Raw genomic sequence first — 21,330 nt, 5'->3', positions numbered from 1 at the left:
TACTCAAAACAAATATTAACTTAAAAACTGACTTGGTAACGAGCATTGTAGAGCTGTCGATAGTATAAAATAATGTGGGAAACGGCTCCCTCTGAAGTAGCTTGTTATTTTATGCCTATGTTGGGATACACCAAGTGAGAGACTCGTCTTTGACGATTACCAAACGTGTACCTTCCCTTTAATTCTTGCAAAACCCAAACGTGTACCTTCCCTTTAATTCTTGCAAAACTCTGGAAGCTTTTCTTTGTAAATTTTGTTTTAAACAATTTTGCTTTTAACTGAAAGAATACGAGACGCAAGTACCTGATCTAACTGAATACATACAAGGCTTTAAACTATGCAGATATAAAACAGAACTGGCGTTCAACAACTTTAAAACATACATCTTTCCATACAATATAATGTACAATCTTTGTTATCATCAGAATTAAAACGGCTATTTACATTGTCCAACTGAGAGGGTCAGTGCTAGTGCTGTGTAGTTTCTGTTTGAAATTGACGAACAGACTTAGGTTTAACTTATAAAAACTTTTTACAAAATAAAACAATTGGTACACTCTTGTAGATCTAAAGTACCTTTTAAATAAAAAAAGTTATCTCAACAAAGAGAAGGATATACTAATAAAAATACCATTACAAAAATCATTTCAGTATGAATGTGTGTGAGTAAACCGGCGCGAGTTCTTATAGTATTGAAAAACCAAATATTTTGTATTGTTTTGTTTTGTTGGACTTTGGCAACCTCCACATTGTTCATAAATTGGTCCCAAGAACCTTGGAGACAAACAGCTAAGAATCGAGGACCTATTCTGGAGGCAAGTTTTAATTCCATCATAAAATATGCCCATCTGAAAATGATCAGAAGCTTGTGGGAATCTTGTCAAGCTTGGAAATAACTCGCCAGGCATGGAATTTGCAAAGAGGCCATGAACCTCTGTTTTGCTATACACAAAGGCTTGATTTCACTAAGCACTACGATTTATCTTAAAGGAACACGTTGCCTTGGATCGGTCGAGTTTGTCTTTGAACAGCGTTTTGTAACCATTTGTTATAAAATGCATATGGTTAGAAAGATGTTGTAAAAGTAGAATACAATGGTCTACACAAATATGCCTCGAAATTGTGTGGTTTTCTTTTTACCTCGTCCAATAACAGAGTCGACCATTTATGGGAGGAAAAATTACACTCACATAAATGGTCGCTCAGGATAGATTGCGACGTAAAAAGAAAACCGGGCAATTTTGAGTGATACTTGTGCGGATCATTAGGCCTATATTCTAATTTTAAAACATCTTTCTAACCATATGCATTTCATAACAAATGGTTTCAAAGGTATTTTATAGACCGACTCGTCCGATTCAAGGCAACATGTTCCTTTAAGATGAGTTGTCAGCATTACCAATGTGACTTGCATTGTGGCATCCCACTTTGCTTAGCAATTAAGATAGATTCACGCTTAAGGTAATCTTAGCAATATTTTAAAAACAGGTCGCAAGTCCGGCCTCTGTGCCTTTTGCAAAATGAAAAAATGGCATCTTTGTCCTCTCAAAGACGAAATTCCAGGCCTGATCTAGATTTGCCTTCCAATTTGATCTTGAAAAGCCAGAGGCCTCACTACAAATGTAAGTTTTGTCATTGGAATCACAAGGAAATTTAGGTTGAATTAAACCCAATTTTGAGTCAGCTTCAAAGCTTTAAAATACCTGAACATCTGACCAGCATGAATACGTTTGGCCATTTGGGGAATTGCCACTTGTGTGACAGTCACTGAATAATACTGCAGTACACGCTACATCTACTAATACCAGTCTGAGCATGTAAAATATCGACAATCAAAACTTTGCAATGACAAAAACAAGCTTTGAGTTTTTTGCCAGACGCCAACATATGATGAATGGCTGTAAATAATAATGATAATCAGATAAGAATGGTGATAATCAGTACAATGGTGATTGTAGCAAGGTAGTGATTGCAGAAATATCTAAATTCTAAATACAGCATACAGTAGGAGTATATGCAGGCCTGATACTTCACAGAGGCAATCGTCTCCATGCCTTGATGCCCCTTGTGCAGATTTTCCCTCATAGAGGTCAGGCCTGTAAGATTTTGTATTTAAGTATGCATCTTCACTTGTCTTTAATGCCTGTTTCTCGCTATATCTCTACTTCCTGCTATACACTAGTCTCCCGTTTATCTGATCCTTCCTGGTCACTATGGCCAGCTTGGCTCAGAGAGTCCATCTCTACCGCAGCTCCATCCAAGTCAGACCCTTCACCGCTGTCTCTAGGTTCTGGTTCAGGGGGAGGAACATCTGCAGCACTACTCTCCGGTGGTTGGTGCACTACCTCATCATACGCAGGAGGGCTCGACAGAGAGGGATGCTTTTCAAGTAAAGGCACTTCCTCCCTCCTGTGAGAGGTGTCTTCCTTGGGGGTGGCTCTGTCCTTGGAACTGGCTTTGCTCTGTTTAGAGTTCTTGCTCTTTGAAGAGTTTGGTTTAGTGTCTTCGCGCGAAGAGCGGCGCCGGAACGCGTTACCTTCCTGGCGGTCCAGAGAGGCTGTTTGGGGGATGGCTTGGCGATGGGCATCCAGGGGATTCTTGCTGATGCTGCCGTTGCTGTTACTGCTGTGCGTAGCTGACACCTGCGGCATACTCTTAGGATGTGAGTTGTGCAAGGAAGCTGCATTCACAGCAGACCACTGCGGCCTCGGAGGCTGAGTGACACTGGAGCCGCTACGCATACTTTGCATGCTGACGGCCTGGGGTGGGAGTCCAACAAAGCTCCTATCCTGAGCGCTGCTCAGCCCTGCCGCTGGCAAGCGAGCCATGACTGAACCACTCGACACGCTGTCTGCATAACCACTGGCTGGTACAGCACTGCTCATGTCCGGTGTAGCACCCGCATCAGAGGTATCTCTGGTCAGTTGAGAGTACCTGGAGTGCTTATATCCCTTGGGCCTATTCCTGCCCTTGTGGTGATACCGATGGGCATATCCGTTCCCGCGGGCTTTCTCGTACATGTGTGGTCTGCTGACGGTGTCCTGAGTACTGCTATCGATCGAGGCATCTGTCCCGGTGTTAGTGTGCGACGGAACGTAGTTACACTTCGAGGTCTTACGTGAGCCAGACTTCAATGAGTGATTGGATTGGTTTGTGTTGGCAGAGCGATTGGTCGCGTTGGAATCCACACTGCTTGCTGATTGGCAGCGCTGTACCACATGGCCATTTCCAGGGGTCATGGCCTGGGAACCAGCTTGGGAGCCAGCCTGGGAGCCCGACAGCGCCACAGCATATGCATTCCGCGTTTTGCTACAGCCACATGTCCGCCTCCAATTGTACATCACGTCACATCTCATGATGCAGTTGTACACAAAGATGAATAATCCCAGCGCTGCGACGGCGCAACCGTAGAGGTAACTGAAGAGCATCGCCAAGAATCCCTTCTGAGTGATGGCCATGGCTGCCAGGGTCCACGTCGCCAGGAAGCCAAACAGCAACACTACGGCCGCCTTGAGCTGCTTGCAGTAGGTGTACTCCCCGTCCAGGATGCTTGAGACGTTAGACAGCCCTGTTCGATGGGTGACCACAGACTCGCTGTCTACATTGAGCTGCTGGTCAGGGTCCCCTGGTGCTGGTCTGCTAGCTTTGGATTCCTTGGCGTTAGAGCAGCCTATGCGGATGATGATGGCGATGAACATGATGCATGTGACGAAGACAAAGAAGCCAGCGACACCGAAGCATGCTGCTAGGCTAATGTCAAAGTTCATCCAACAGCTGCAACAAAATGGAGAAATGAATTCAAATTACAGAGGAAAACATAAAATCTGCTCATTTAAACTATCGGGTCTTTACTTTTTCTGAGTGTGGGGTTAATTTTTAATATAAAATAGGATTTTTGTTTTCTTTCACTTCAATAAAAATAATACTTAATTACTCTGATCAAGAATAAACAACAATCCCTGTTTCAAGCTAAACTGAATTTGAAGGGTTTCTTACATTTCCTCTCCTCCATAGTTACCGATATTTGCAGCTGCTGCTGCTGTGATGCCAACAACAATCATCGGAATACCTGCAGTTCAGAAAGGAAACAAATATGATCGATTTAGGGAGGATAGCAAAATAAAAAACATTTTTGTTTTATTTATTTATAACTGTGATATCCAACAGATAAAACTATGTAATAAAAATAAAATATAAATAAGGTGTAAATTACAGTTACACAATAAATCAATAAAAAAAAGTGAACTGACACCCACATTAAACAAAACGTGGCACACCAACAAGTACACAAACACCCACATTAAACAAACTGTGGCACACCAACAAGTACACAAACACCCATAACAAACATAAAAACCCCAAAAGCAAACAAACTGACACCCACATTAAACAAACTGTGGCAAACCAACAAGTACACAAACACCCATAACAAACATAAAAACCCCAAAAGCAAACAAACTGACACCCACATTAAACGAACTGTGGCACACCAACAAGTACACAAACACCCATAACAAACATAAAAACCCCAAAAGCAAACAAACTGACACCCACATTAAACGAACTGTGGCACACCAACAAGTACACAAACACCCATAACAAACATAAAACCCCCAAAAGCAAACAAACTGACACCCACATTAAACAAACTGTGGCACACCAACAAGTACACAAACACCCACATTAAACAAACTGTGGCACACCAACAAGTACACAAACACCCACATTAAACAAACTGTGGCACACCAACAAGTACACAAACACCCATAACAAACATAAAAAACCCATAAGCAAACAAACTGACACCCACATTAAATGAACTGTGGCACACCAACAAGTACACAAACACCCACATTAAACAAACTGTGGCACACCAACAAGTACACAAACACCCATAACAAACATAAAAAACCCATAAGCAAACAAACAAACAAACAAAGAGAAGATACACAAACAACATGACCAGGCTCAGATCTCTTACCCCATCCAACAAAGTAGAACCTCAGGATTGGTCGAGGTGGTGGAATGGGCTCCCCCGGTGGCAAGCTGCGTTCCTTCCTGCTCATACCCTTATATAAGTTCCGAACGTTGATCCCCATCCACAGCAAGCAGCAAATGCTGAAGTAGTGGATCCCAATGCCAACAATGCGGCACAGGATCTGCGGCTCGGTGCGGTTGATCCCGCCAGCGAAGAACATGACCAGGTTCAAGAAACCAAAGCACATGTTCATCAGGGCGTGGCGACATTTACGCTTCAGGCGAATATTACTGTGAATAATAATAATAATAGTAGATGGGATGTTTGGCATTGCATTGTGAGGTATCAATAATAATAATAATAATAATAATAATAATAATTATTACAATGTGAGTGAGGGTGCACCATATAGTACCCTTTTCAGCTGGTACCACAATGCATCAGCCAACATGGCTGCCAGGTCTTACCTATTGAAGCAGATGTAGCTGACCATGGTCATGAAGATGAACACCACAAAGATAAGGCTCCCTACGTAGATGGCAGGATGCAATAAATCAATGTTATGGTAGGTCAACTGGCCCTCTGTCACAGACACATCCTACACAGCAAAAAATTGGGTAAAAGAAATAATGATTATTCGGTTTGTGGTTACACCATTTGATAGTTTCTACTCTACTGTGTAGAACTGTTCTAACAAGAAGTGTTATTTGTCAACTTTGTTTACCTCAGGAGAGATTTATAAGCAAACTGGAGGAAAATCTACATTCTCTAACAGAGCGTCTGGACAATGTCAAACCATGGAGAAAGGATGGTCAAACAGAGAGTGTTACGTCGGGCACATTCTAGGTGAACGTTCCATGGGCACCACCAGTAATCAATTGGTTTGCCAGAATGTCCCGATCTTTGTGCCAAATTACGAGAGCAGTCCTACAAATGGGAATATGCGCATTAGTCTTTTGAAAACGCTCCAGCTGTCCAACAGAATTATCCATGAGCATGCGCTGAAAAAATTATCTGATCACATAAGAACATTTCTGCCATTCTGACATTTGAGACCTTCGTTGTTGTCTTCATTATGTTTAAAAAAGACTTGCTCTTACCTTAAGGAGTGCAAAGTTAGTCAGATGGTTACAGTGGACAACAGTCGCATTAGTCGTCTGTCGTACGATATTACAGCCATCACTTTTCCACGCGCCCTTGGAATCTATAAGAAGTCATGAAACAATGTATTTTATTCATAAATCAATTGTGAGCGAGACATAAAACACGACTATAGAGGGGAACATGGACAAAACAACAGGTTTATAACAAATTGGTGTTGTTGTGTGTTCTTTTAAGACTCGAGTGTTTTTGTGAGTATCTTGGTGAAATAATGTTGCCTATGGTAAGGACAGGGGGGGGGGGGGAAGTGCAGTCAAATAAAGTCACCAATGTTTGTAGCCCACAGGGCAAGTTGAGAAGCAGTTTTTACAAAACAATGTACGCTGTGCTAGTGTTACAGGTGAGCCTATATTTTAAATAATTGTATATTGTCCATTTCTAGCGTTAACTGTTATTGTTTTTATATGGAGCTGGCCAACTAAAGAAATTGCATGTTAAAAGTAAATACAGTTTGTTTAAAGGCAGTGGACACTATTGGTAACTCCTCAAAATAATAATCAGCAAAAACCTCACTTGGTAATGAGTAATGGGGAGAGATCAATAAAATAAAACATTGTGAGAAACAGCTCCCTCTGAAATGACGTAGTTTTTGAGACCTCGGACTTAGAATTTGAGGTCTCAAAATCAAGCATCTGAAAGCACACAACTTCGTGTGACAAGGGTGTTTTTTCCTGTCAAAGTTATTTCGAAACTCCGACGACCAATCAGGCTCAAATTTTCACAGGTTTGTTATTTTATGCATATGTTGAGACACACCAAGTCAGAAAACTGGTCTTTGACATTTACCAATAGTGTCCATTGTCTCTAATTAAATTGAATTGAATTGCATTGCTGTGATAAGGGTTAATGAACTAATCTGCTACTGGTAGTTCTTACGTACACATTGCATTGAAGTTCCAGAACCCTGGGACAGGGTCATGACCTTGGCTTGTTGTCCTGAAGTTCAGAACAATAGGGCTGCTCAGGTTCCTTACGCTAAATCCAGCTGTCAAATAAACAAACATAACACATGATGAAATAAATGATTCTAAAATGAAGTACCTAGGCCCACAAAGATGTGACATCAAAATTTGTATTGCATTCGCAGGAAGTTTATTTCTCTGAAAAACTGTGAAAATTGACTGACCAATCTTGCTTGAGATGACCTGGCTGGTAACCTGTCTCCTTCCACGGTCCTCTGCAGTCATAGAGGAGTTGATGAGGCTAGGAAACAGTCGGCTGTTCTTGTAGACGAAGAACTGAAGTTTGAAATATGGTAACATCATCTTCGTCACCACTGCTCCAGGGAGCTGAATAGAAGCTTGGATCTGGGGATTGTAAACAAATCATTTTCATTATCAAATCAAAAACAACAAATATTCTCTGAATAATTTGTAAAAGTAAGGTCATAGTAGGCCGGGGCAACTAGTGAAATTTACTACTCCCTTAATAGCGCTTTAAACAGTCGCAAATTCGCAACTAGTCACCTAGTCACCGAGGCTTCCATAGATTGGTAAGCTCTCAAAACAAAATCACCATACAAACTTACTTGATGAGGAGCACTGCAGTTATTAATAGTATGAGCTGTTTTGAGAAAAGATTCCCTTCAAAGTAAAATGGTTTGGATCATTTTTGTTTTCAACCCAAAATATTTGAACCTGAGAAATAATCATGCATGAGTCATTTCTCAGATGTCTGAGGGTTGGTGTCAATTTGCAAAGGCTGCAAGCCAGAGAAGTGAAATATTTTACAAAAATATGGAACTTTTTATGGTTTTCTTTTGCAGAACTTAAAAAAAGCACAAAGTATCCATTTCTAGGGTAAAACCAACAACTTGACACTAAATTAATTACAATCACCATTCAATTTGAGGTCCACTCTAAAAAATAATTAAATTTAAGACAGTGTATTTATGACTTTGGAAATTTTTGCATATCAGCCCTGGATTAATGCACATTGGACAAAAAATGCTCCTTGAAGAGCTTCTGCAGTATGAGGACTTCACATTACTCCATCCAACCTCTAAAACAAAATTGGATTAAATTTCTTCAAAATTAATACATTCTTGCCGCTAAATGAGCTTAATTCAAAATTGATGACAAATTCAGCACTGATTGCCTTGAAGCATAGGGGCATTCCCGGCCTTACCACTAGCGGCCTTATTGCGTGGTAATCCAGTATCATCCCTATGACTCATTGGCTCAATATGGGATTGCTGATCTTTTTGCAGACGCTTAATTCTATTACAGTCTTCCACAAATTTGAGACTCTGGGACAACCAAGACCTGAATGAGCAAAGACCGGCTGGGGCAAAGAGCATTGTTCAATTTGTGACGCATCGTGTATTTTTTTTTAGACCAGAACAATGCTGACATTAAAGATATGTTGCACTGAATCTTTACTTCAAAAATTAATATAAATCTTATTTAGGACATAGCTGATGAAAGCATCTGCTCGTAAAGGGATGGTATACATATACCTTACCTTGGATTGGGCGATTTAGGCTATAAAAGCACATGAAGAGCGTTCGTTATGAAATGAACACAGTTTAACAGTAGAATATTAAGATCCACACAAATATGCCTCAAGATTAAATGGTTTTCCTTTTCCCATTGCATTATGTAAATAAATGGGTCTTAGAAATATTTCAAACCAAATGCTCTGGTAGCCCAGGCAGGGTTTTTCTCGAATACCAAAAAGACTCTGCTGGGGTCGAAACGTCAGACCATTGATTTTTTATTTTGATTTTTTTTCAGTTTAGAGCCCGACATTTCTCATGCCTTAGAACTAGAGTACAGCATCTGCACTTCTGATGACAACGAGCCTCAACTAGCACTACTAACCAACATACCAAAGAAGCATGCCTAATCTCTCATAAGGTCACACACATGGTCGTTGGACTAATGGGCATCAGCCGCTTATTGATTATGGCAGTAATGGCAGATGATTTGGACGTGTACCCAGGCAGAACAGCTGGGATAATGTGCAAGTGAAAAACAAGATGCGCTCGCGGGAGAATCACATCGGGATGTTAAACAATTTTGCACATCATGTCAGTCCCCAGATCCCCCCTACCCATCCTCATTTCTATCTTTTAGTATTTGAGAAAGACTCTGAGGGTCCAATCGCAGCCAGTTAACTACGTTACCATAGGTTCTGTTGGTTGGTAAGCAGATTGCAACAGCTAATTCTATTTTCTCCTTTCTACATGAATCTTTTGACACATTGACAACCAATTCCCAAATTCCACCCACTGGGTGTAGCAGACGATGAGGCTGACGATCTCGGTGAAAAACAAAGCTATTTATAAAAATGAAACATAACGAGGGGACACTAATGAGAATGATTTTGACCACAGGCAATCTTGGGTGGTATTCCCGGCTGCATGCTTGTACATGATTGTAGATAAAAAAAAGAGGCCAGCTTATCTCCCCTGAGATAATTTGCTTCCCCATTCACGATGAGTGGAAAACAGACTGCAATCCCCTCACGTCTCAACCAGCGCGTCAAGCATACTATGTGTATGTACATGTACTTGTAATGTTATCTTGCAAGTTAAATTTCATGTACTGTCATTGTCCTAGTTACCCAGTTATGATGAGGCAACGCCTTATTTAGTAAAAATAATCATTTTTATTATCATTATGAACTTAAAAGTAAATAGCACCTTGTTATTTTAGTTACTTTTTGCTCCTAAGATAGGAGCCTCATCAGACTGGCAATCTTGTCCAACGCTCCATCGCCTTTTTAAATGAATCTCAAAATTTAACATTCATTTTTAAATTTTCTTTACAAAATGGCAGCGACCCCCCAAAAAGGGTTTCCAATATGAAATTGATACAATGTCACATTGGTATTTTACCACAAAAAGTACCTTCAGGATTTTCATAAAAATAAAAAATTAAAATTATAGGTTTACCGCGAGGTCCATCAAACAACTTATTCAGATCAAAGCCCCCTGGCAAAATGACCCCTTACCGATTTCTCTTGCTTGAGCTTGGCTGTTGTTGAGTTAGTATTGCCCATGAAGCACTTGAAATCTTGTATCTCGACCTCCCCCTGTGCCTGGTCCGTGCTGCCCGCCAGCGAGGCGCAGGCCATGCCGGTGAACGTCTCAGTGTCAAAATTGAAGACATCCATGGCTATGTTGGTTGCCTTGTGGTTGAACACCTGGCCCCGGGTACGTAGGACCTCTTCCGCAAGCTTCTCCAGGGTTTGTACAATCCTTTGGAAGATGGAAAATTTAAAATATATATATTTTAGTGTTTAGTATCCAGGGTAGGATTTGATACTTTGAATTGTGTAGGTGTAGCTAAGTGAGTTTACAGTAGGACACATTGTGAAAATCTCTTTTGAGTTGTGTTGGCTCTGAAAATGATCTCTTTTAAGTAATGTTGGTTCTAAAAAGTACCAGTTGTTAACAATCGGTTCATTTCAGATCCAACACTACTCAAAAGGGATTTTCACATGGTGGTCATGCAAACCACTCTCCGTAGTACCCAGGGTTTTAATTTTTGTGAAAATAAAGAAGTTTTACTGGACCAGAATTCTTTGTACACAACCAAAATCAAAATAAGAAAAGAATGTACTTAACTGTTTTAATTTGATTTGAACACCACTAAGAGAAATTGATCTGTTTGTTTTGCAGAGTAAGTATAGGCTAATAGGCCATCTCTTTTTTACCAGGGTAGGCCAATATATTTACTTAAATGATAAAACTGCTGTCATGCCTTTAAGCATATGGTGGATGTGTTTTGTCAGCAGTATTATTGATGCTCTAACAAGACTCCAAAGTTTGTTGACCTTTGACCCTGCTTGACCTATAACCCCCTTGGGTCCATACCCCATATTTGACCCATATATGCAGTAATATGTTAATGAGTCTGTTCACTTACTTGCTGCATGATCGCTCATAAGATTCACTCTGCCTCAAGACCTCTGGGTGCACTTCCATCAGATTGCTCGCAATGTCGATCATCACTCTCCCCAACTGCGCGGAAAGAAAGACAAAAAATCAAACACATGCAAAAACAGATGGAGGTCATGTTGTTGTTTGTGTGATATGATTTACTCTGAAGCGTGTGCACATGCACAGCTGTTTGGAGAGTGTAGATCAGTCCTGAAATCTATTCATCACCTCGACATTTGGGTTTATAAACAACATTCTGGAGATTTTCTTGAGTGTGTGTTATCGGGGACAGAGACGAGGAAAATGAGAGAAATTAAATTCAATTCTGGGTAAGTTTGGCCCAGAGGGTCAATACATAGTGCTGTGACATTTCTTGTTCTTTCTATCTATTTCTGGAGATTTGTTATCCCTCAAGATGCACTCAATCCGCAGAGGATAGTGATGTGTTTCAATAATATCATTTCTTGTACATTGTAATTTCTAATCCTAGACAATTATACATCACAATTTGAAAATGGAACCATCTTAAATTTGCACATTTGAAAAGTGAAACATAAATTTGAGTAATATTTAAGTTTTGGATGTAATAATTACATGAGGATCAAGATTAAAGATTTACAAGTATAGATAATAAATAGTCTTTAATTCGGTGCAATTATCACTTCTGATAAGTTATTTACTTATGCAAATTCTCTGTAGTGTAAGCAAGTCATGGTCAAGGTTAAACAGGACAAGGCAGTAAAAGAAAAACAAGACCCAGGAAAGCTAAAGGCATCATATTTCTTGAAACAGTCTGGATTGTAAGATGGAGGGAAACAGACAAGAAAAGAATCCCCAAAGAGATGCAGCATGTGGGAAGAAGCTGTTGGACTACCCTACCCTAGCAACATGAAGATGTACCACAAGGCTGTAAAGGGTGAGAACTTGCAGAAAGCCGGGTGTCACGCTCCAACACCTTGCTGGAAGGAACCAAGTGAGAGGAGGGTGGTGGAACATTTACCATGAAAACATCTGTAAAAGACTCTTATGGGATACTTCAACCGCCATATTAACCATAAAAACAAACCCCAAACATATGGGCACTGATGATAGAGCTGGTAATTGGGCCCAACCTCTTGCATCATTGCTCTGACTATGACAGTCAGTATGCTGGAGCCCAACAAAACCATCGGGTGTGTTAGTGACTATTGGGTACAGTGCAAGTCACCCTGTATGGTAACATGACCCTGTATCAGGTCATTGTTGATGATGGTGGATGGGGGAAGCTGAGGATGAAGGGAAGTGCAGATGGGGGTCATTATGGCTTGAGTGGATGACAGGTCATCAACGACAGAAATCCTGGATTTATTAATGGTTGGATTCAGATTGATCATAGAGCAAGAATCTGTTCCTTGCTCATTGAGGCAGTTAGTCTCGATGCAAGACGCTTCTCGTTTTCCTTTCTCACACAGCGTGGCCAACTCACCAACAGCGCACGCACTGACTCACCTGACTTTAGGTGAGTCAATGCTGTTGGTGAGTTGGCCGCGCTGTGAATGAAAGGGAAACGAGAAGCGTCTTGCACCAAGACTATGAGGCAGTGTGTACTGGAATGTTGTGCCAATGCTCCTATTCAAAACCTTGAAAAAAATATCTTATTTTCTTACATCGCTAAATATAAACCCTTTTTGATGTTATTTAACAGTCAAAGAAATTGCCAAAATAAAACATAAGATATATTTGTCATTTTTATTTACAAAATACCATATTTTTAAATATTAAAAAAATACCCTCTTTTAATCATAATGTGATACAGCCCCTTGATCAAGCTACTGTGGATATGTTATCTTTGTAAGAACCACAAACTGAATTAGTATGACTTTTATTATTTGTGGAAACAATTTTTTAATTTTTTTTATTTTTATTATTAGTGGGTTTTTTTTTTGGCCTTTATCAAAGCAATCACAATTATAAATTGCAGATGAAATCATTGTGCATTTGTGTTAGCGCTGCGTCCTTTCTGTTTGCAAAGTGTGTACATTTCTCTTTACAATCCTGAATTATCAATTTGAATTTGTACCACCACGCTCAGTTCATAATCTAAGGAAGACACTGCACAGACAAATAATACAGCACTGCTATACAAAACACTATACAAAATTTCATGCTACACAACCATGGCTGCCCCACACGGCTTTCAATGCCAATGTAGCTCTAGTCAATAAAGCAATTGAGCCCGTCCCTGATTGATACACAAGGCCTTGGACTACCACATGTCATCCCCGAGTGTACAGGTAAATGGTGAAGGTCAATGTCCTGGAATGGTCCACAGCTAAGCAGAGCCAAGCAGAGCACACTCTCCCTCTCCCTCTCTCACTGTTTCCTTCCCATGGGGGTTGGTCAATAACAGAGCCCTACTGCCGCTCATAATCACATAGGTTTCTTCATACAATAATAGTATATACCCCTCAGGATACCACCACTGCCGACTATAGACCAACTACTTCACTTCGGATGTCAATTGCTTGTATTGGTGATAGGAAATTGCACATTTAGGATTGGGTCTGCATCAATGACAACCGAGTCAGGTCCCTACACTATATATATATTTTTTTAATTAAGTTGCAAGGAAAATTTCTGCGACACACGGATCACAGTGAAATTGTTTGTGAAATCCGGATTATGGGAGAATTGGTACATTATCATTAAGGTGATTTATTTATAGAATTTGATTTTCAGAATAATTCAGACCAAATTTAGGGGTGGGCTCTAAATGCCATTCAGTCCGCCAAGGGCGAGCGGTTTAACAAAGTTATCAATGTGCAATCTGTGGGAAATCTGTGCTGGGCAGCACAGTTCACTTTGCTCAGAGTGCTGGCAGAAATGTTTTATTTCTGCGCAAACCCGGCCAGCACCACCAACCATGGCTACAACACTGATGACGACATACTTCATTTCCTTATAACTATCCCATTTTCCCCTTCCATGTCACTTTGATATACCCATTAGTGTTGACCTGCCACTACAGACTGACCCAAGACAGGTCATGACTAAGCTCTTCAAAAATGCAACGAGGCCAAACGACCAGTGAGACAAAACAACAAACTCATGACCTTCAGAAATAACTTGGATATAATCAATGCAAGCTGACAATGCGCAGGAACCGTTATTTCTGATTCAGTAGGAACAGATGCTGGGAATACCAATCCTATGAGCATTGGTCTAAATTGTACAACGGACATTCTTACTTTCAGTCAAACGGATTCTGTGTGTGTACTTGAAGACCAGGGTCTAATTTCATAGAGCTGCTTAAAGGCAGTGGACACTATTGGTAATTACTCAAAATAATTATTAGCATAAAACCTTACTTGGTGACGAGTAATGGGGAGAGGTTGATAGTATAAAACATTGTGCGAAACGGCTCCCTCTGAAGTGACATAGTTTTCGAGAAAGAAGTTACTTTCCACGAATTTGATTTTGAGACCTCAGGTTTAGAAATTGAGGTCTAGAAACCAACCATTTAAAAGCACACAACTTTGTGTAACAATGGTGTTTTTTTCTTTCATTATTATCTCGCAACTTCGACGACCAATTGAGGTCAAATTTTCACAGGTTTGTAATTGTATGCATATGTTGAGATACACCAAGTGTGAAGACTGGTCTTTGACAATTACCAATAGTATCCTGTGTCTTTAAGATAGCTTAGCACAACAAAATTATGTTTACCAGCTATAAGCACCTTGTCGTGTGTTTAAATTTGTGGCTGATATCCTGCTTATTTCTGCTAAGCAGAAAAATGTTAAGCATTTTTTTTATTTCAAGCTAAGCAACTCCAGCACACCGCTCCCAGACATCAAGTTTAAAGTGACTGATGCAAAACACAAACATCCTGGGAGCGGCAATCCACCGCTGGACGTAAATCCTTTAATAAGCTCCCCAAAGACCCAGGGGTGACCCCAAAAGGGCAACATGAGCGAACCCCCTACAAGCTCCGAAAAAGGGGGCTGGCCAAGGCTTTTTTCCACACACTGAAGAAAGCAGCCTACTTAAAGGCACTGGACACATTTGGTAATTGTCCGAGACCAGTATTCTCACTTGGTGTATCCCGGCATATATGCATCAAATAAAAAATATGTTAACATTTTGGCTCAATTAGTCATCAAAGTTGCAAGAGAATAATGAAAGAAAATACACCCTTGTTGCATTTCTTTGTGTGCTTTCATATGCATACTAAAAGGCTTCAGCTGAAGTCTTTTATTATTTGAGTGAGAAATTACCTAATTACTTTTTCTCAAATTACTCTTTCTCAAAAACTATGTTACTTCAGAGGGAGTTGTTTCTCACAATGTTTTATGCTATCAACAGCTCTCCATTGCTTGTTTTTATGCTAATAATTATGTTGAGTAATTTACCAAAAGTATCCAGTGCCTTTAAGCATGGCCCATCACTCCTGAGCATTGACAATCCCTAAGGGTGAGTTACTGGAGTGTGGAGCTAGGGCAATGTTTCTATCAGGAGTGTGGCTGAGCAGATGGCTTGACGCTTTTTTATTTTTGCGGGTTGATTGAGGAGTGGTGGCTGAAATATTACAGCTGAGGATAGGCTTCCTTGTAATTTATGAATCGCAAAACGTTCTGTTACGCTGAATGAAGGTTTCAGAATTCTACACTGGAATGAAATGGGAACATGCTCCAATGAACATTTGCTTCAAAAAATCTGTTCACCATTTATCAAAAAAATTTAATTTTGAAAGTGCCACATACATGTCCTCAGTTCAATACCAATTGATAAGTGATGGCTGAAATATTACAGCCCAGGATATAGGACTTGCTAGTAATTTATGAGTTGCTAAAAGTTCTGTTCAAAACTGGATGTTTCAGAATTTTACACTGGAAAGTAGAATGATAATGGGAACATGTTCCAATCAACATTTTCTCCAAATACCTATTCACCATCTACATATAGATACTATAGTATAGTAAAGGCTTGCGGTAACACCATGTATTGATAATCTCTAATTGAGTTGGGGTGGTTTTGAAAAGAATTGTTGGTTTCAACTCAGCGTTTCTGATCAGTATGCTGTGATCGTCTTCTAGAGAAAGCTGGAGAAAGCTATTCATTTAGATATTGTTTGTAATTCTGAAAGTGCCAAGGATACATGTTCCCAGTTCCATACCTCAGGAGGGAAAACCTAAAAGCTTTGACATTCCAAGGGAGGGTGAATGAAAAGCATCAGCGAGTGCATCTAAACCCTATCAGGAATCAAGTTTTATTTATAGAAAAGCAACCTAACAAATTAAAGCATTTAACAAGCAAAAATACTTGAAGGGAAGTTTTTCAACATGATTATCTTTACACCATGTAAATTATGGGCAAATCTAACAAAGTTTGTATTTTCAATCTTTCCAATGTTGTCAAGAATAACAAAATATGCTAATTTTGCAACTTCCTGAACATACCTGTACATGTACATGTATGGTTTAAAGTAGATACACAATATACACACACACACACCATTTAAACTGAATACATATATGCACATAAATAGAATCACTATGTTTAGATTACACACAAGCACAATAAATAACCCAGAGCGCCCTCTATAGCCTATCTAGGAGAGTCCATTAAAAAAAAAGCGGCCTACTAAAAAAAAACATCAGCGCCTAGGATTGAAAGATTGTTCAATCAAAGTAAATAAATTATGCTACAGCTGTAAAACATCATCTGGAACTCACCTCTTTGCTTTGGAGAGTGCCAAACTTCTGCAATGTCCGAGCGATGAATGCAATGTCCATTTTGTCTTGGACTACTTGAGGGTTAGAGATGGTGCTGTCCAGCTCAATGGCTATTGGCAGCGCTGCAGTGGCATTACTGTAACTCATCTACAAAGATTAAACAGAAATAAATGTTTGACTTGAGTTTATAGTAACTAACTCTTAAGTTCATTTTATAGGATGGTCAAGTTGTTAGACTGCAGGACTTGCAATCACAAAGCTGTGTGTTCGAATCTGGCCAGGTTAATTGCTGATTTAACAATTACTAGACTACTATTGTTGTTTAGTTACTGAATCACAATTGATTTGTGAAAATCAAAATCACCAACCAAATTTGACAAGGAATGGCGATTATTTCCATGCACCAAAACTTAATCAAAACTCTAGTGGGAAACAAAATTAAAAATATAAATTTATAAGCAGTTGGCTCTCCTAATAGAGAGCACTGTAATAAAGAGGTTTTGCTTATATACATTTTGAATTCCCAAATCTCATTTCTGCTTTGTGTTTCTTTGTTTTGCTGTCCTCTTACAACAACGTTCCTGTCATAAAGAGGTAATTAGGCCGGTCACAGCGTCCTTGTTTTAACGATAGTCGACTGTATATAGAAGGGGGTCTAAAAGTGCAAGGGGAAGGGCACAATAACACAAGCTTCAAGAACGTAGTATGAAATAAACATGAGGTGTCACACATTGCGACGGTGCCAAACGAAACTCTAGACCCGTTTTTTTTTCTCTTGGCGATGACTCACAGATAACAAAGAAAGCCGTCTCTCCCGAACCTAACACTCACCAATGACGCCGACTCCAACCGACGTGTTAGCTCGTTGGCGTACTCACACTCACTGGTATCCGGGTCATCCCAGGTGCCCCGTAGGGTACATTTCCTCATGGACATTGCCCGTGTAGAGGAACCGATGTGGCTGGTACCCGCACCATGGGGACAGAGGAGGGACTCTTTGATGCCTGAGATTGTCCTGGGCCAGTTGAAAGTGCCTGGATAATCAAGGGAATAAAAATGCAGTGATTAGTGTTGATTGTTTGGATGGCCAACTTGATCTGTGTGAGAATTTCTCTGTTAACCCATTAAAGGCAGGGTATACTTAAGGTAATTGTCAAACATCCAGTATCCGTGCTTGGTTTACAAGGTGTATCCCAACTTGTTTTGCGTGATCAACCATATAGGGCCTACATTAGGCTTAGTCCATTGTGTTAGTTAGAAGAAAATTTTGTTAACCAAAATGTTCAGCTTAAAACACATTGTTCTTAAATTTAGGTGTAACAACCAAAATCAGCTGTAATGTTTTGGGGTTTTCAGATCAAACTTACTTGTTTATGACTTTATCTCAGAGGGAAATATTTCACAGGGAAATAAACTGTACTAGTATGAAATCGGTAAGCTTTCAGACTACAATCAAACAATTATGTTTTTTATACTTCCCAATACTTCCCTTCCCAACATCAGCCACAAAGTTTGGCTCTCTGTAATTGATGTGCTATGTTTGGGGATATCTGTCCCACATACAACCTTTAAATTTCCCTCCTCATAGCCCCATACCTAGCGTGGCCTTGTTTGGGGCCAACTTGCATAATTTTGTTTCCAAATGACACCCTTTTTAAAACCTCATTTGAACTTTATCAGTAACAATAATAATGGAGTCATGTGCTACTCCACTGCCAACAAGAATGATGAATTGCTGTGGAAGGAATATGACCAAATAACATGGCAGTCCCTAGAGTTTCCCAGCAGCTATGGTTTCAATCCCACTGGTATATTGTCAAGCTTTGTTAGGTTCAGATGTTAATAGTTAATGACCAGAACAGCTGAAACCATAGACGCTTCCACTAGGCAGCAATTTCCTTGGAATGTTTTCTAATCCTGTGGCGGCCTTTCTTAAAGATGTCAGATTGTACATGGAAGAAATTTCTCCCAATTTTTTTTCCTTTAAATTATATTACTACACTATAATAAATAATAACTGTGAAAATGTCACTGCAAAAGAAATCAAAATGCTATTGAACTAAAATTAATAAAATATCTTGAATAAAAGAACTGAACTATTACAAGAAAAATTCTTTCGAGACAAGTTTCTGTCCACGACAATCCTTCAAACCATGCAAAAGTTTAGTGCAAATCTTCGAAGATTCATGTTTTCAATCAGACAAATATTGTGCACATCCTTCAAGAAACAGAATTATCAAGTTGAAAGATTTCAGACAGCATTTGATGGGCATTTCCATCAGCATTTTGATGATTTTTAAGGAACTCTAGAATGACACCTTGAAGCATAAATTAATTATTTTCCACCCTGTGACAGCTGTTGTGGGGATGTTAGGAGCTTATCTCTCAGTGTTTATCAGTGTGGAACAGACATGGACAATTTGACCCAGATACCGGTGCTCCTTTTATATAAAAAAATGACATAATTGCCACTTGGGTTTGAAATCCTTCATGATCAACGCTGTATCAATGACACAGATGGTTTTTACACCTGTAAACATTTTACGTGTCCATGTATTTCAAATAAAATACAACTGAGAAATACAACTGCTCTCTGACAAGTTCCTTGCCCTCAAAACTAAAATTTGTCCATGAACCTTTTTATAAACCTCCTAGGCAAAAAGTTAATAGATAACAGTGTCTCGTTGCAGGTTAGGTACAAACTTTAAAAAAACAAATTAACAAATTTGTACCTGTATTTCAAATAAAAACCAAGAAATATAACTGCTCTCTGACACTTGAGTTTCTTGCCCTTAAATACATAAATTTGTCATGACTTGTTTTAAAAACCTCCTTGTTTATAGATTGACAGTCACTCCCTTACGTACAAAAGTTTAAACAATTTGAAAATGCAAAGAACACCGGGGCAAAACCCTTCTCTTTTCGATAAGCGCACTGGGTTCTTTTACATGCATTACACAACACATTGGACCAACAGCTTTACGTCCCATCCGAAGGACTAAGCAATGGCTAAGTGTCTTGCTTAAGGATACATGTGTCACAGCTGGGGAATCGAAACCAACACTCTGCTGATCAGAAACACTAGAGTTTGAACTCTGAACCGCTCGACCACGACACTTCCACACAATGTGGGTTAAAATCCTCCCGCTGTGAAAAATTGCATCTCATACATCTGTGCTTCCAAGAAAGACCATTCCCCCAAAAATAATGTAAAAGACAGCCGGACAAAAACATTCATAAACCAATTCCATCTAAAAATCTGCAGAGTTTAGTATAATTTTTAATGGTGGATTACTGACATTCAAAAACACGACAAATATTTCTAAGTGAATGGAGTTATGATCACAACTCCAGAAATAGATCAATGCATGACTCGGTTCTATTAAATTAATGACTGAACCCTCATGGGAATTCTAGACCCAATTAATCTTCACTCCACATTTAATGGTTTATCAACAATGACAGCATATCAGATATAATTAGAAGGATACATGTATCATTAACAAGGAAGGTTTTTTAATGAGTAATTAAAGGGTAATTGCCTTGTCTTTTGAAAGAGTAGACCGTTCCCTTCCTCCAGTTTTTCAACTAACACACCCTACAACTGATATGTGAGAATAAGTTGAATTTAAAGGAACACGTTGCCGTGGATCGAACAAGTTGGTCTACAAAAAGTGTCTGTAACCCTTTAAAGACACGGGACACCTTTGGTAATTGTCAAAGACCAGTCTTCTCACTTGGTGTTGCGAGATAACTATACAAGAAAAAACACCCTTGTCACACGAAGTTGTGCGCTTTCACAGATTTTTTGTTTTATGCAGGATACACCCAGCGAGGAAACTGGTCTTTGACAATGACCGAAAGTATACTCTGCTTTTACTATTAGCATGTTCAGACAGCTTGTTGATATAATACAATTCCAAAGCTAGTGCCTTACCTTTATTGTCTGATGTCGTCACAGCGGGGCAGTACTTATTATCGTTGTTATCTAATATAATAACCGTCACACTCTTCCTCATGTTGCCCCGGGATGTCACAACCCGACATTCGATCTCCCACACACTGGTGCCGTCCATCTGTATCTTATACAGCAGAAGCGTGCTGCGTATCCGGGCCTGCTCGTGGAGGATGGTTGTGGTCACGTTAATCCCCGCGGTCACGTTGGTCTCTATGGGGCGGCCGTTCTTGAACCACATGATCTGCACGTTGGACTGTTTCAGATACGTCGCCCGACATTCAATAGGGATGGTGTCCCCCTTGAAGACGACTTGGCTGTCTGCGGGTTCCAGTTCGAACATGGGTAGTTCCAGCGGCCAGTCTGTAACAAGTAAATCAAGATTCCTTACTTTAAATCTGTTTTTTTATACAGTTTCTTTGATAAGAATAAACTATAAGTAATAGTAAATTTGCGGGTACAACCATGTGTAATTCTCTTTTGAGCGAGTGATGGCTCTGAAAAGGCCTGTTTGGTCTCGAAATTTCAAACAAAATACTCTGCTCGTCTTCAGGAGAAGGAGAACAAAACCACCCTGCAATGTTTCAAACATCAGCTAGTTTCTTTGATAATTACGTAGGATGCCTTTTTAGTC

At 39.7% G+C, this 21,330-nt stretch overlaps 1 protein-coding gene across 1 annotated transcript in view; it reads right to left on the bottom strand.

The window, feature by feature from the left end:
• Window positions 1-1,320: 1,320 nt before the first annotated feature.
• LOC117294567 (adhesion G protein-coupled receptor A3-like) overlaps window positions 1,321-21,330 on the bottom strand; it is a 39,991-nt gene continuing 19,981 nt past the window's right edge. The window contains exons 8-19 of the mRNA XM_033777027.1: window positions 20,679-21,059; window positions 17,573-17,775; window positions 16,742-16,888; window positions 11,014-11,108; window positions 10,097-10,343; window positions 7,266-7,446; window positions 7,020-7,124; window positions 6,079-6,182; window positions 5,446-5,576; window positions 4,982-5,268; window positions 3,997-4,069; window positions 1,321-3,774 (exon numbers count right to left, since the gene is read on the bottom strand). Of these exons, the coding sequence (XP_033632918.1) occupies window positions 2,172-3,774; window positions 3,997-4,069; window positions 4,982-5,268; window positions 5,446-5,576; window positions 6,079-6,182; window positions 7,020-7,124; window positions 7,266-7,446; window positions 10,097-10,343; window positions 11,014-11,108; window positions 16,742-16,888; window positions 17,573-17,775; window positions 20,679-21,059 (3,557 nt within the window). The 3' untranslated portion in view covers window positions 1,321-2,171. The remainder of the gene's footprint in view (window positions 3,775-3,996; window positions 4,070-4,981; window positions 5,269-5,445; window positions 5,577-6,078; window positions 6,183-7,019; window positions 7,125-7,265; window positions 7,447-10,096; window positions 10,344-11,013; window positions 11,109-16,741; window positions 16,889-17,572; window positions 17,776-20,678; window positions 21,060-21,330) is intronic.

The sequence above is a fragment of the Asterias rubens genome, chromosome 9 (genome assembly GCF_902459465.1).
Source record: "Asterias rubens chromosome 9, eAstRub1.3, whole genome shotgun sequence".
NCBI classification, from domain to species: Eukaryota; Metazoa; Echinodermata; class Asteroidea; order Forcipulatida; family Asteriidae; genus Asterias; species Asterias rubens.
This window is presented reverse-complemented; position numbering and strand designations above follow the sequence as displayed.